Consider the following 14,686-nt stretch of genomic DNA (forward strand, 5'->3'; position numbering starts at 1 on the left):
TGCAGCTTTGCTGGGCCTGTGCTTCAACCCCAGACCTTCCTAGTAAGGGGGGTGTCCATCCAGAACAGAAGGTGGCAACCAGAGCAATCCCAGACCTGCTGGGCAGTAGGCTGGGCCTGGACCTCTAAAAGGACAACACCCAGACCATGGCCTGTGCCCATATAGGTCCTGACCTTCAGCAGGTGCCAAGAAACACACATGAAATGAATCAGTCATTACACACAAACATGGTACAACCCTTCTACTTGCTGGCCCTGAATATCCCCAAGACCCTCACACCATGGTCAGCTTCTCTTTTTCCCTTAGGAGGGGCGTCTGCAGTGAACTCAGACCTGGAGCCCTGTCCGAGGAGTGCCACGTCTGACTCCATAGCCCCTCATACAGTCTGGGCCTCTGCCTGCTGTGCATAGACCTGGAGGAGGGAGGCAGGAACCTTAGTAGCAGTTCTTCCTACAGTGGGCATTTGGGCCCCGGGCCATCCCCAGCAACTGCCACACCTGACCAGTCTGCTGTCTCCTGCCATTGCAGGTGTATGTGCTGAAGCGGCCACACGTGGATGAGTTCCTCCAGAGGATGGGACAGCTTTTTGAATGTGTGCTCTTTACTGCCAGCTTGGCCAAGGTGAGTCCTGCTTCCCAGCCCCACACTCGCAGCCTGGTACTCCCAGCCCCTCCACCCCTACCCCCAATCTGTCAAGCAGCCCTTTGTTTTGGTGGGGGAGGCTATTTCTATGGTGACAGGTTCCCACCCCAGATGGGATGGATGCAGGCCATGTGCATGGTGCCAGCCTGAAAGCCTTCTGGGTTACCATGGTGACAGGGAGCACTTAGAACAAATGCTCCATGATGTTGCTGTATGCAGCCACCTGAAGCTGGATGTCCACAGTCCAGAGAATCACAAACAGGTCCAGTGTAACAGACAAAGGATGGTGTACCCCTCAACCATTGACTGTCCACCAAATGCTAGAGGCCCCTGTGTCCTTGGGTTTTGCTTCCACAGATTTGAGGAAGAAGCAAGTGAGAGATAAGTGTTGGGCACTCCCCCACATGCATGGGCTGAATGAGAGTTCCGACTGCCCTAATGAGCTGTATGATCTGAGGCAAGTTACTTCACTTCTCATGTCAGTTTCTTCTATAAATTGGGGATAATTCCATTCACCTTGTGGCTAGATCACATGAAATAACAGATGTAAAGGACTTAGCACAGTGTCTGACTCACATACAGCAAGTATTCATTGAGCACTTGCTGTGTTCTACATAATGTGGTGGGCATTGTCACGTGGTAAACACTCCTGATGTTCATTATTTTGTGTTACAATTATTTATTGATGATAATAGGCCGGGCATGATTGCTCACGCCTGTAATCCCAACACTTTGGGAGGCCAAGGAGGGTGTGTCACTTGAAGTCAGGAGTTCAAGACCAGCCTGACCAACATGGTGAAACCCCATCTCTACTCAAAATACAAAAATTAGCTGGGCATGGTGGTGGGCACCTGTAATCCCAGCTACTCGGGAGGCTGAGGCACGAGAATTGCTTGAACCCAGAAGGCAGAGGTTGCAGTGAGCTGAGATCGCACCACTGCACTCCACCCTGAGCAACAGTGACTCCATCTCAAAAATATGTATACATATATTTGTTGATGGTAATAAAATCATTCAGACATGTCTTGATCCTAAAGCTTGATATGAATCTGACCTAAAATCTACACTGGCTCTGACCAAAAAGAATGATTTCTTTGTCCTCTCCACTGTTTAAGGAAACTAGCAGATTCCCAAGCCTCCCAGTATGGTTTAGTGTTCCCCTTCACAGGTGTGGCAGGGTGCCCATGCTGTGTGGGCAGGCAGGATAGGCCTTGCTCCTCCCAGAAGATCCTTGCCTTGACCACTTCGAAACTCTGACTTTGATGGGGCTGACACCATCCATTTGTTGGTAGCACCACAGTTGTCTCCATGGGCATCTCAGGGACCCTGAGTGGTCCCAAAGATGAGTTTTCTGGGGCTCAGATTAGCCATTTGCCTGTCTCCAGGACATCACACAGTAGCTTCCTCTGCCATGTCCTGCTTCTGGATGGTGCCCTGGTGCCCACACTCCCTTCTCTTCCTCTGTGTGTTCCACTGCTTTGCTGACCTGGCCATTGCTGGTTGGGTCCCTCTTTGTGATGATGGAGGGGAGCGAGAGCCCCACTTGCACAAATGCTGCCAGACTCATCACCAGGCCTTAGAGCATAAGCCAGTGGAGTGGGATTCAAAATCCTGGCCCCTATTTTTGCATGTCAAAAAGAGAACAAGGCCGCAGGGAAAATAGAATCTTCCCCAGTGGGTCATCTTTCAGATGAGTGGTACCAAGCCTAATTGTTATCTGTAGCGTCAGTGGCTCTTCCAACAGTGCTCTGAGATGCTGAAGAGCCTGAAGTAATAACCAAAGAAATAAACAAGAAGATTGCACCGGTAGCAGTGAAGTGAGAGCTGGTTTTTGTTTGGGAAAATTGAAAACACTCTTCCTTGGCATTGTCCCCAGCATTTGCTTAAACATCCTTGTTCGGTTTCTCTTCCTGGATGGCTCCCACCTGCCCCTCCATCTGTCTCTTCAACCCTTCTCTCGCTGCTACTCCAGCCTAGCTGAGCCGAATCAGCTTCCAAGTGCAGCCTTCCACCCTCTTTCCTCCCTGATGCACATGTCCTGCTGATGGGTAGTCATGTCCCTGTCCTTGGCTCTGGGCTCGGCTCCCAGCCAGCAGTAGTGGTGCAGTGGACCTCCTTGCCTGCTGCCCAGGAGCCTGCAGGAACCTCAAGCTGACTGTCATAGCCTTTCAGTATCTGCTTCTTTGTCATTTCTTCCTTCATTCACCCAGCAAATACTTACTTAGTACCTATTATGTATCAGGCACAGTACTAAATCCTGGGGATATAGCAAAGAAAAAAAGAGACAAAGTCCCTGCCCTTGTGAAGCTTACATTCTTCACATTCATCCTCCAGGCCTCAGACTCAGACACTTTTTTGAAAGATAGGTGCCACCACAAGTGTTCATGATTATGAGGAAATGGATCATCTTTTTCCATTTAGAGCAAGCTTGTCCAACCTGTGACCCACAGGCTGTGTACAGCCCAGAACAGCTTTAGATGTGGCCCAACACAAATTCATAAACTTTCTTAAAACATGAGATTTTTTGAAAGCTCGTCACCTATTGTTAGTGGTGGTGTTTTATGTGTGACCCAAGACAATTCTTCCAATATGGCCCAGGGAAGCTGAAAGATGGGATACCCCTGATCTGGACTCAGTTGCCCACAACCCACCCACGTGGCCCCTGGCTAGCCTCACCAGCAGGTAGCTGTAGTGCCCTGAGCTCTCACCTCCAGTGCCCTGAGCTCTCACCTCCCTTGGCCAGTAGGAAACACAGCTGCTCCTGGACTCTGCCTTCTACAGGATGTCCTTGGAGAGGAGAGGATGTTCCCGTGGAATCACAGCTGCTGCCTGCAGCTCTGCAGCCCACGTCCCACAGCTGTGCCGGCACTTGCTCTGCACTCCACTGCTGGCCTTCCCAGCGCCACCAGCCACAGGTGCTCTCTGCCTCCCTGGCAGAGTCACTGGGTCCCGCTGATGCCTGGTTGTACCCCTTACTTGGTCTTTGTGCAGGGGCCTGGCCTCGGGTCAGGCTTGGAAACTGCTCCTCTTTCTTCCAGGCCCAGCCACTCAGTATGGTCCACTCTTTTACATATCTTCAGTTATGAGGATTTTCTCTCAGAAACCCCTTTATTTCTTTATCCAAGCCTGCTTTGGGGGAAATTCCCTAGGTCATGAGAGGGGGTCAGGCAGGATGATCCCCAACTGTAAGCTGGGCTCAAATTCCCATCCAGCTCCTGGGCTTCAAGGAAGTGGATGGGCATCCATGGGAGTGGATGGCTGGGCACCATCCTGTCACTCAGCAGCTGGTCTGGCCCAAGTGCCCACGGGACCTCTAGGGGGCAGTGTCATGCCATTCAAGACACATTGGAGCCAGCTCATTCATTCAGTGGTGAAATTCGTGTTTCCTGAGCCCCTGTTGTGGTAGGTACTCTTGGAGGTGCCAGGGATGTGGTGGTGGGATGTTTCAGGCCTGGGCCCTGACAAGTAGTGAGGAAATCAAGCAATCCCATGTGGTGCTCTACTCTGTGAGGGAAACAACCCAGAAAGGAAGATAGAGGTGGCTCTAGATGGATGGGAGAGGAAGTCAAGACTGAAAAACCAGAAGACAAATGTTCTGCAAAGAGCTGGGAGAGAACGCATGCAGAGAGAACACTGGTACAAAGGTCCTGACCATGCTTAAAGCCAGTGTGGCTCCAGGAGCTCCAGATGGAGATCATTCAGCTGTGGCCATGTGGGACGCGGCAGTGAGGAACGTGGGCTTTACTCCAAGTGCAGTGTGTAGACAGTGGAGTTTTCAGCACAGGAGTGACACGATCACACATATGTTTTCCAGTGACCACTCTGACAGCTTCTAGGTGAATGGGCTAGAAAGGAGGCCCCTTGGGAAAGACAGGTTTTTCACGAGGCTCACACAGCCATCCCAGGCCAGAGATTCGAGGCCCGGGCTAAGAGTGGTGGCAATATAAATAGAGAGATGCAAATGGAGTCAGGCTATTTTTGGAGATGAAACTGACAATTTCTGATGGGTTGGATGTGAGAGAAATGGAAGAATCCGGTGCCATCTTATGTATACAGAGAGGAAAATAACCAGGATCCTAAAACACATCTAATTATTAAATCCCTTTTTAAAAAACATAATCTGGATCTTGCTGCTGTAGGTCAGGGTTTGGGGACTCTTTTAGGCACGCAGCCTTCATTGTGACACCTCTTTTCCAGTATGCAGACCCTGTGGCTGACCTCCTAGACCGCTGGGGTGTGTTCCGGGCCCGGCTCTTCAGAGAATCATGTGTTTTTCATCGTGGGAACTATGTGAAGGACCTAAGTCGCCTTGGGCGGGAGCTGAGCAAAGTGATCATTGTCGACAATTCCCCTGCCTCATACATCTTCCATCCTGAGAATGCAGTAAGTGGCCCCAAAGAAAGAAAATGTCATGCTCCATCTGAGCCCTCTGTCTTGCCAGGCAGCACCACTTTTAAGCACCTACAAAAGAAGGTCTCTGGGTCTTTTCCTAATGAAATCCCAGCTCTGCCATTTAGCAGTTGCACATCATTGAGCAAGTTATGTAACCTCATTGAGCCTCGGTTGCCTCATCTGTCAAACGGGAATTATAGGAATGCTGATCTCATAGGATTATTGGAGGTTGCAGTGTGGCAATATACAAAAAGCACTTAGAACAGTGCTTGAGACTGATAAATGCTATAAGCCTGTATCGTCTTATCAATATTTTTAGTATTGTTATTGACAAGGGTTCTGTTGGCATTAACCTCCTGGAGCCAGCTACTGCCTAGGACTTCATGACCCCTGTAGACTAAGGAGGCCTGATTGATCTCTTTAACAGAAGTATTTCTTAAGAATGAATAGGCCAGGCGTGGTGGCTCATGCCTGTAATCCCAGCCCTTTGGGAGGCCGAGGTGGACAGATCACAAGGTCAGGTGATCAAGACCATCCTGGCCAACATGGTAAAACCCCGTCTCTACTAAAATATAAAAAATTAGCTGGGCGCGGTGGCATGCACCTGTAGTCCCAGCTACTCGGGAGGCTGAGGCAGGGCAATCACTTGAACCCAGGAGGCAGAGGTTGCAGTGAGCTGAGATCCCACCACTGCACTCCAGCCTGGTGACAGAGGGAGACTCCGTCTCAAAAAAAAAAAAAAAATGAATAAAACACTTCAATAAGGTCTTCAAATGAGACTACCAAGCTTTGCTACCTCATCATGATGTCTAAAAAGCACCCATTGGGAACATTTCCTACATAAAGCTCCCTGGACCATGGCAGCTCTCGGTGCCTACTCACCGGGTGCCGCACAACTCTCAGGGCAAGAGGGACTGCCTTCCTGCCTGCTGCCCGACACTTCCAGGGGAAGAGAGGCCAACCAGGGCCTCTGGTGACTGCTGACCCCTCAGTCACTGCCACATCAGGCCCCTAGACCAGGCATGTTTCCCTGGAGAGGATGCTTCCTCTCAAGCACAGGCTTCTCAGATTCTACAAAAGCCTGCAAAAGTCCTTTCCTTGAATCCAGAACTCTGCAGTCCTGCTTGTAACCAAAAACAATTCAAACGCGATTCATTTGGCTAGTGTGGAATCATTATTTGAATAAATACCCCAAATGTATTTATATGTAAATATGTTCATTTTACTGAGTAAATCAAATTCAACATAATATATTTGGTAACGTGTCTCTAATGGATAAGGATTTCTTTTTAATATAATCACAAGTCATGGTCAGATCTGACAAAGTAACAGTTTCTTACATTGTCTAATATCCAGACTGTGTTCACATTGTCCCTGTCATCTCGAAGTGTCATGCATTTGGAGTATTTCAATGGGGATCCAAAAAGATCCATGCATTGCTTTGGTTACCATGTCTCTTCATTCTTTTGTAAACTTAACGTCTCCCCTTCCTCCCCTTTTCTCTTTTATGCCATTTATTTGTTGAAGAAGCCCTGGTGTTTTGTCTTGTAGAAATCTCCTACATTCTGGATTTGTCCAGCTGCTGCCTTGTGATGATGTTTAGTATGTTTTTATAGCCACCTTATATCCTCTAAACAAGTAATTAGAGCTCTACTGCTTGATTAGATTTTTTTTTCTTTTTTTTTTTGCAAGAATATATCATAGAGGCCAGATGCAATGGCTCACACCTATAATCCCAGCACTTTGGGAGGCCAAGGCAGGTGATCGCTTGAGCCCAGGAGTTTGAGACCAGCCTGAGCAACATGGCAAAACCCTATCTCTTAAAAAAAGAAAAATTAGCCAGATGGGGTGGCACACACCTGTGGTTCCATTGTGGTTCCAGCTACTTGGGAGGCTGAGGTGGGAAGATCTCTTGAGCCCAGGAGGTCGAGGCTGCAGTGAGCCATGTTCATGCCACTGCACTTCAGCCTGAGTGACAGAGCAAGACCCTATCTCAAAAAAAAGAAGAAAAAAGAATACATCATAGGTATTATATGCTTATGAAGATATATCAGGAGGCATAAAATGTCAGGTTACCCCACTTTTAAAGATTTAAAATTGATTATTGGGTTCAGGTGGTGTTAGCCTGATCCATCTATTATAAAATTCCCCATGAACCTCTCACCTCATAATTTTAGCAGTTGTTGGTGATCATTGTCTACACCCACTATTTCATGAGGAATTGCAAAATGGCAATTTCTATTTTCAGACTAATGAGTTGGTGTCCTAGCGGCCTCCAAAAGTAGCCAATAATTTTTTTTTAGTATCATTATGAACTCATGGATTTGTTGTAGTTTCAGCCCATTTGTTATTCTTTTGCATGCTCAAATTTTCACCTTTGGCTATGGAGATCCCTTAAAATAACAAGTCTTTGATATAGGTTGAATATTCTTTATCTAAAATGCTTGGTACCAGAAGTGTTTTGGATTTTGGATTTTTTAGGATTTTGGAATATTTGCATATACATAATTGGATATCTTGGGCATGGAACCAAGTCTAAACATGAAATTCATTTCTGTTTTATGTACAACTTGTACACATAGCCTAAAGGTAATTTTATACAATATTTTTTATAATTCGGGGACACTAAATAAACCATGTATCATGTGCCTGCATTTTCACTACCACCCAGCACATGAGGTCAGGTATAGAATTTTCCACTTGTGGTGCCATGTCAGTGCTCAAAAAATTTTGGATTTTGGGGCATTTTGGAACTCAGATTTTTTCAGATTAGGGATGCTCAACCTGTAGCTTCCTTGCTTTCTTAAACAACAAGATGTTCCAGGCTCTTCATGAACATTTCTTGCCTCAGCCCTGGAACCACCCATTTTTGTATGGTGCCTGGTTCCTATTAGTGGAAGTGGTATTTAGAGACCACGGTTTAGGCGAATTTTCATTGCTAATGGAATATACTTTACTTCTAGCCCATACCTCAGGGCAGAGCTAAAAATGACACATTTTTAGAAAGAAAACTAAATCATAAGTTCATACTGGTTTTTCCATTTCAATGTTAAGTTTTTATGTAACTTCTTCGCTTCTTTGTTTTGTATTTGTATCTCTTTATCTTATGCTGCAACTCTTGATTTCTAAAGATATTAACATAATTATATATTTGATTTATTCTGTAGTATATGTTGAATAATTTCAGTAGCAGTACTAAATTATGACTAATAATAAGACAACTGTATGCAGCTTAGGAATTTTTAGAGAGATGTACAGTTATAACACCATGTTTTAAAATCACTTGGATATCAGGCTTGGTGGCTTACCTGGCTGCCTGTAATCCCAGCACTTTGGGAGGCTGAGGAGGGAGGATTGCTTGAGCTCAGAAGTTTGAAACCACCCTGGGCAACAAAGCAAGATCCCATCACTACTAAAAAAAAAAAGAAAGGCTGGGGGTGGTGGCTCACGCCTGTAATCCCAGCACTTTGGGAGGCCAAGGGGGTGGATCACCTGAGGTCAGGAGTTCAAGACCAGCCTGACCAACATGGTGAAACCCTGTCTCTACTAAAATACAAAAACTAGCTGGGCATGGCAGCAGGCACATGTAATCCCAGCTACTCAGGAGGCTGAGGCAGGAGAACCCAGGAAGTGGAGGTTGCAGTGAGCCGAGATCACGCCATTGCACTCCAGCCTGGGCAACAAGAGCAAAACTCCGTCTCAAAAAAAAAAAAAATTAGCCAAGCATGGTGTCACATGCCTATAGTCCCAGCTACTTGGGAGGCTGAATGGAAGGATCACTTGAGCCCAGGAGGTCAAGGCTGCAGAGCTATGATTGTACCACTGCACTCCAGCATGGGAGACAGAGTGTGACCCTGTCTCACACACGCACACAAATCACTTGAAGTAATTGTGTGGTTGTGTCACCAATTTTATATACACTTAGATTGACTTTTATTGCTTTTTTTCTTAATGGTTTAATTGTATTTTAATTTATAACACATATACATGGTTCCAACATCAAACCTATAAATAAAGATGGAGAAGTCTGTTCATTTCTGCCTCTCCTCCACTCTCTCCCCATCCCCTAGGCGTAGTCATTTCTTTATTAACTCTTACTTTATTTTTCAAAATTATGTAATAAATGTCTGTGTTTCTAAGCTATCTTTAGATTTGAAAAAGGGCTAAAATGTTACTTTTAAACATGTTTGGTTTATTCAAATTTATTTATAAATCTCTTCTTTGTACCCCTGGCTACCACCCCTCGCCACTCCTCTGCCTAAAACTAAGGGAAAATCCTGTCTTTGCCCATAGCTTCAGAATGTTCTACAGTTTTAGACATCTGCTTTTAACTAACCACTGTTAAGCAAGGGAGGAAATTTACCACTTCTCTTTGTGGTGTAATATTGCACAGTGACCCTAAGTGAAAGCCTTCCTGTGTCCTGGATGTGAGCTCCCCGCTGTCAGTGGTTAGCATGTAACCTCTGACTCCAAGTGCTCTGAGGTGCAAGGAGCCGACTTGTGCAGTAGAAAGCGCTTTTGGAAGTTGGCAAGTAGCAAGGCTAGTTCTCATACATTCTATGCTATGCTCTGGCCACCTTTTCTGTGGCAGGAAAACAAAACAGGCAAATGCATACAAACTGGCTACATTTAACTTTGCCTCCCTGAGCCATCTCCCAAGCCATTTAGCTTTGGATTGGCCTCGATTTGAACAAGGGAACAAACAAAATGATGATGATAACGATGATGACACCAGTTGTCCTTACCAAAGAAAATGCTCAAAGTCCGGGTACCCACTTAGGTTAGGAGCAGCCCCCAGCGCTAGATGCAGTCCTGCTGCCTCCTCCATGCACTGTCTTCCAGGTGCCTGTGCAGTCCTGGTTCGATGACATGACGGACACGGAGCTGCTGGACCTCATCCCCTTCTTTGAGGGCCTGAGCCGGGAGGACGACGTGTACAGCATGCTGCATAGACTCTGCAATAGGTAGCCCTGGCCTCTGCCTGCCTCCCGCCTGTGCACTCTGGAACCTCTGGCCTCAGGGGACCTGCCTGTCCTCAGCTCCCTGGAAGCTGAAAGTGAGGATACTCCGTGCTCCATGCCACAGGGTGAATGTGGCCATGCCTACCTGTTTTGTTTTTTTAAGAACAGAAACAACTATTTTAAAAGAACTCTTTTAACAAATTTCATAAAGGGACATGCATTTTACTGGATTTGCTTTTCTTAAAACATACCAAAAAGAAAAAAATAGAAAAAAAAAAAAAAAAGCTTGATCTCTATCAGACTTCCTTTCAACTGTCCTCCCTTCCAAGCAGACCACCTGTCCCCTTCTATCCCAGCTCGGAGCAGCTGACCCAACTCAGAATCTCTTTCCTACAGGAAGAAGTGCCTTTTGAATGTTATTTTAAGCTGAGAGTTAATTTTTCTACACAACATATTTCCAGACATCGTTGAGTCTTTTATTGTCTTAGATACTATAAGAAGATGAACATGACAATTTTCTAGAACCTGGTAGTGTGTGTGTGTGTGTGTGTGTGGCGGGGGGTGCTGAGGGAGGGGAGTGAGTCACAGGAGCCTGTCCCCCAACAGGCTGTGACTTTGCTCTGACAACCTGTGGCATGCTGCAGGGTCAGGCTCCTGATAGGAGGATTTCATGACTATGTCATTGTCTCCACTCATTTTTGACCCAGTTTGGAATGTATCTGCAATTGTGTAGCTCAACACTTTAGGAAACAATAGATTATTTTATATTATTATTTCTGATGGTGACAACTTTGTCTTGAGGTCACATTTTCCCCTTGAAAAGTGACATCCTGTCCATTCTGCTCTTACACTACTGCCATACATTTGTGTTTTTTGTTGTTATTGTTTGGGGTAGAGCAGTTACAAGAAACCCTAAAACTTTTGGATATAAAATAAATGTTTATTGATTTTTAAATCTTTCCTTTCCAAAAGCTGGATACATATGGAGCTGTTTGGGAATTTTCCTTGCTGCTACCGCGCTGCCACCAAATGGAATTGACCAGCGGCTGTTACACTGTTCTTTGCCACTGTGCCTATGCTCAGAATATGCTCACTGCTAAGCTACAAACTCGGACAGGGTCAAAAACAGAGGTGTCCCACCCCATTGCAGCCTCCACCACCTGTAACCCTTTCCTGGCATTGGCCACTGAAGGGTACAAAGGCAAAAGGGCCAAAGCACCACTTAGGTGTGGCATGGATTTTAAACTGCAGTCAGTAACAGATCCTGTTTGATAAATAAGCTGACTGTTCTCTCTTGAGAACCCGTGGCCTCAACCAGCCACCAAGCTGATGTGGCCCAAGTCCATCTCTTGGTCTTCTCCTTTGAAGCACAGCCTATTTCTGAGCCAAGGGTTGGGGAAGCCTGTCTAGATGTGGGACTCAATGCCCCAAACCGGGGAGAGGAAAGCCTCCCTCCCTGCAAGGAGAGCCCAGGCGCTCTGCAACCTTTCCCAGTTTGGTGTTTAAGCAGTGCCATGTTCCTTGTTTGACAACAAGACGGTCTGTAAAGTATTGCTCTTAAAAACAATTAAAAAGGACCCTTTCATGTTGGCACCATTGCCTTAGTCCTCTGCGGGTTGGTCTTCAGCCAGCGTTCTGGCGGGAGTGACTGGCATTAACAAGACTGGAAATCGGGGGTCAAAGTAAAATATCTTTGCTTTGTTTTCATTCACAAAGTAATGAAGCCAGCTGCCAATTACGTCCTCCCAACAGCACTTTGGTCTGTGGACTACTGTGTGAATATTCAGAAAGGAAGTAAGTATTCGGGGATGAACAGGTCTCCCAAACCCAGTAATCCACTCGCCAATTCAAATAGAACAACCCCTTGCTAGGTATTACCACAGATAATGACAGTTACATGGTAGAACTGCCCATGCCACAAACCTTTATTATTTGGAAAAATAGTCATTAAATGAACCCACTGCCTTAAATGTCTCGAATGTTGCAGTCAAGTGTCTGTCATGTGTTGATATCCACACAGAATTAGGCCCTAATGAGAGCCTTAGACCCTCAACCATGCCCCCTTCGTTGGCATCACAGGGCCTTATTTGGAAGAGGGGGCAAAGAGGATGGAAATCGTAAAATATTTCAGGGGAATCGAACCTAGGAATAGTGCTCCACTTCTGACGATGGAGTGAAGACACTTGGCAGGCTTGAGCCAGACATTTCACCTAGTAGTTCCTGAAACTGTGAGCACCGTTGCACTAAGCCAGTGCAGAGCTGTTAGGGACGGGGCCCAGCTCCTGCCACCACAGACACAGAATGTCTTGGGAGGGCCAGCAGGCCCTCTGAGGGTTCTGGAATCTGTGCACCTTATTTGATCACACTCCAAAATTCCGTTTTTATTTTAACCCTTGAACCTGCTTTATGTATATAATCAAAATATCTATATCTATATCTATATATATTTTTAATCATCTACATGTAAATGAAGCAATAGAATTCTAACATAAGGCCAAGAAATGAGATGAATGTTTGGGGTTTATGTTTTTTAAGGTAAATACGGGTATTGTTTTTAATTATTACCATTTATTAAATTGTGGGCTTTGAAACCTAATGAAACCTGTTAGCCACTTCTCTGTGCCATATACTTCCCATGTTACCAAAATACCCCCAACTCTTTAGTCAAAAGAGAACCCTGACCTCCTGAGTTTCCACGGTCCTTTCTGTACCAGGTTTAAATATAGTCTTCTGGAGAAGTCTTTTTGACATTAAGCTCTGGGACAGGACACCTTGGGTTTGTGGACTCCAGCCCACTATGATGTTATGACTTCTCTGGCCAGGCCTCTGGTGGAAGTGCACGGGCACTCCCAATGTTGTTAATGCTCTGTCTTCCATTTGTTCTGGAATCCTGTGTGTTGGTCTGTTGTTCCATGCATTAGCTGTTTGTAAGTAATGCATTTGCATACTGAAAAAGGAATGCCACCTGCCACAGTTGATGGTGAGGAAGGTCCTTTGACGTGGTGCAATTTTGATGAGATGTCTCTGGGGACACAAGGATGCCCTAATGATGCTGACTTGTCATGGTTGCAGCATTTGAACTTTTGGTGTTTAAAAAAAAAAAAAATTCGTTAAGTCTATAACCTGGCAACATTTTACAACCCTGTATTTTTAAAGATGGCTTTCTAATAAAAAATCCAGAACCACACAGCCCTATGGTCAAACACTCCTACGTTTGTGCCTCTGCTCTTAAAGGTGCTGTGCTGGACAGTTGGCATGCCAGGGTTTGAGAAGAGTGGATGGCTTGACGTACTTGCAGTTAACTGTTCATAATTGACTGGCTGCCTCTGTTCCTACCGTACTGTAAATTTGATCATGTCTGTTCCTGTTCCATTCTCCCAGGAGCTTCTCTGCAGACTGACACACCCTCCCCCACCCCAGGTAGTGGAGATGCTGGTGTCTGGGTAGTCATGGATTTCTGTTGGACATTTGAATGTGATAAACAATCCAGCATTACTTGGGAAATGCTACATGTGGAATGTGCATGTTTCCAGGGGCGAGTATTGTCAATCAAAAGGTTTGCAATGATTTCCTTCCTGCCAAAAATAAACATGTGAAACTGCGCTCTCTTGTGGATGGACTGCTTTTCTACCAGCAGCGCCTCTCCTCCCTCCCTTCCCCACCTCCTGCACAGCCTCATGCCATCACCTTGGGTCTCCTGGTATCCCCACTTCTGGGGAACAGGGTTGGACGGGAGTCGGGCTGCAGCACTCCAGGAGCCACAGACTGATCTTCTAGCTCCTCCATCCCACCCAAATTGCCTGTCACTCCAAGGGTGACTGCTGTTCAGCCTCCTGGCTTCCTCTCTCCAGAGGCGGTATGGCTCACTGTCCTCCCACAAGGATTCCAGCCCTCCCAGCAGACTTGAAAATTCAGCCTGAGAGAACTGGGACCTCCCATTCCATAAGAGCCACAGGCATTATATGTGGTGCCTAAACCCATCCCCATCCCCATGGGCACAGTGACTGAGATGATTGCCAGATGAAGCACGGCAAGGAGTCGGAAGAGGAGTCAGGATGTCCCAGGCAGTTTCTTGCAGTGAGACATTCTGTCGCCAGTGTCCTGAACCCAGTCCCTCTGTACATGCAGGTGAGAGAGGCAGTGAGTCCTCCTCTGCTAGGGACTCCTGGCAGGGTCTTGGACATGGCTTCGCCACTCTCAGGACTCTTTCTGTTCATAATGATATCTGATTCAGATAGCACCAGTGTCAATTTCATAAGGTAGGTCTTATCCCCATTTTGTGGATGAGAAAACAGGCCAGTGAGACAAAGCTCTGCAGTTTGCTCTATCACAAGATATAGGATTCTACCAGGCACATATATTCATCCCAAATAACTCAGGACACAGTATGTGTATCAGCCCAGGAGACCTAATATTTACCCAGAGACAAAACCCCAAATACCCCACAGCTAAGCCTGTGCCGTGCCTCTAGGTTCCTTGTCATCACAGTGGAGCAGCTAGCCAGCCAGAGAGAAGTCACCACAGCTTCCTCCCCTGGTTCCAGACTCCTAGGCTGTGTCCTTCATTCTGCTCCCCAGCCCTCTCTGTCCCTCTCACTTTCTCTGGCATCAACCCTGTACCCCACTGCTTCACACCTTTGCAAATAGGCAAACAGATAAAAGGCTGAGAATTGTGGCAGTGTCTGAGGCTGA

At 46.3% G+C, this 14,686-nt stretch overlaps 1 protein-coding gene across 3 annotated transcripts in view; it reads left to right on the plus strand.

Moving 5' to 3' along the window:
- CTDSPL (CTD small phosphatase like) overlaps positions 1-13,597 on the plus strand; it is a 119,595-nt gene extending 105,998 nt beyond the window's left edge. For 2 of the 3 annotated variants that reach the window (XM_077992170.1, XM_077992168.1), the window contains 4 exons: positions 529-621; positions 4,840-5,025; positions 9,877-9,998; positions 10,968-13,597. In XM_077992170.1, coding sequence (XP_077848296.1) covers positions 529-621; positions 4,840-5,025; positions 9,877-9,998; positions 10,968-11,034 — 468 coding nt within the window. In that variant the 3' untranslated portion in view covers positions 11,035-13,597. The other variant, XM_077992169.1, reaches the window with a different exon arrangement.
- The last annotated feature ends 1,089 nt before the right edge of the window (positions 13,598-14,686 follow it).

Source organism: Macaca mulatta, chromosome 2 (genome assembly GCF_049350105.2).
Source record: "Macaca mulatta isolate MMU2019108-1 chromosome 2, T2T-MMU8v2.0, whole genome shotgun sequence".
In the NCBI taxonomy this organism is placed as follows: Eukaryota; Metazoa; Chordata; class Mammalia; order Primates; family Cercopithecidae; genus Macaca; species Macaca mulatta.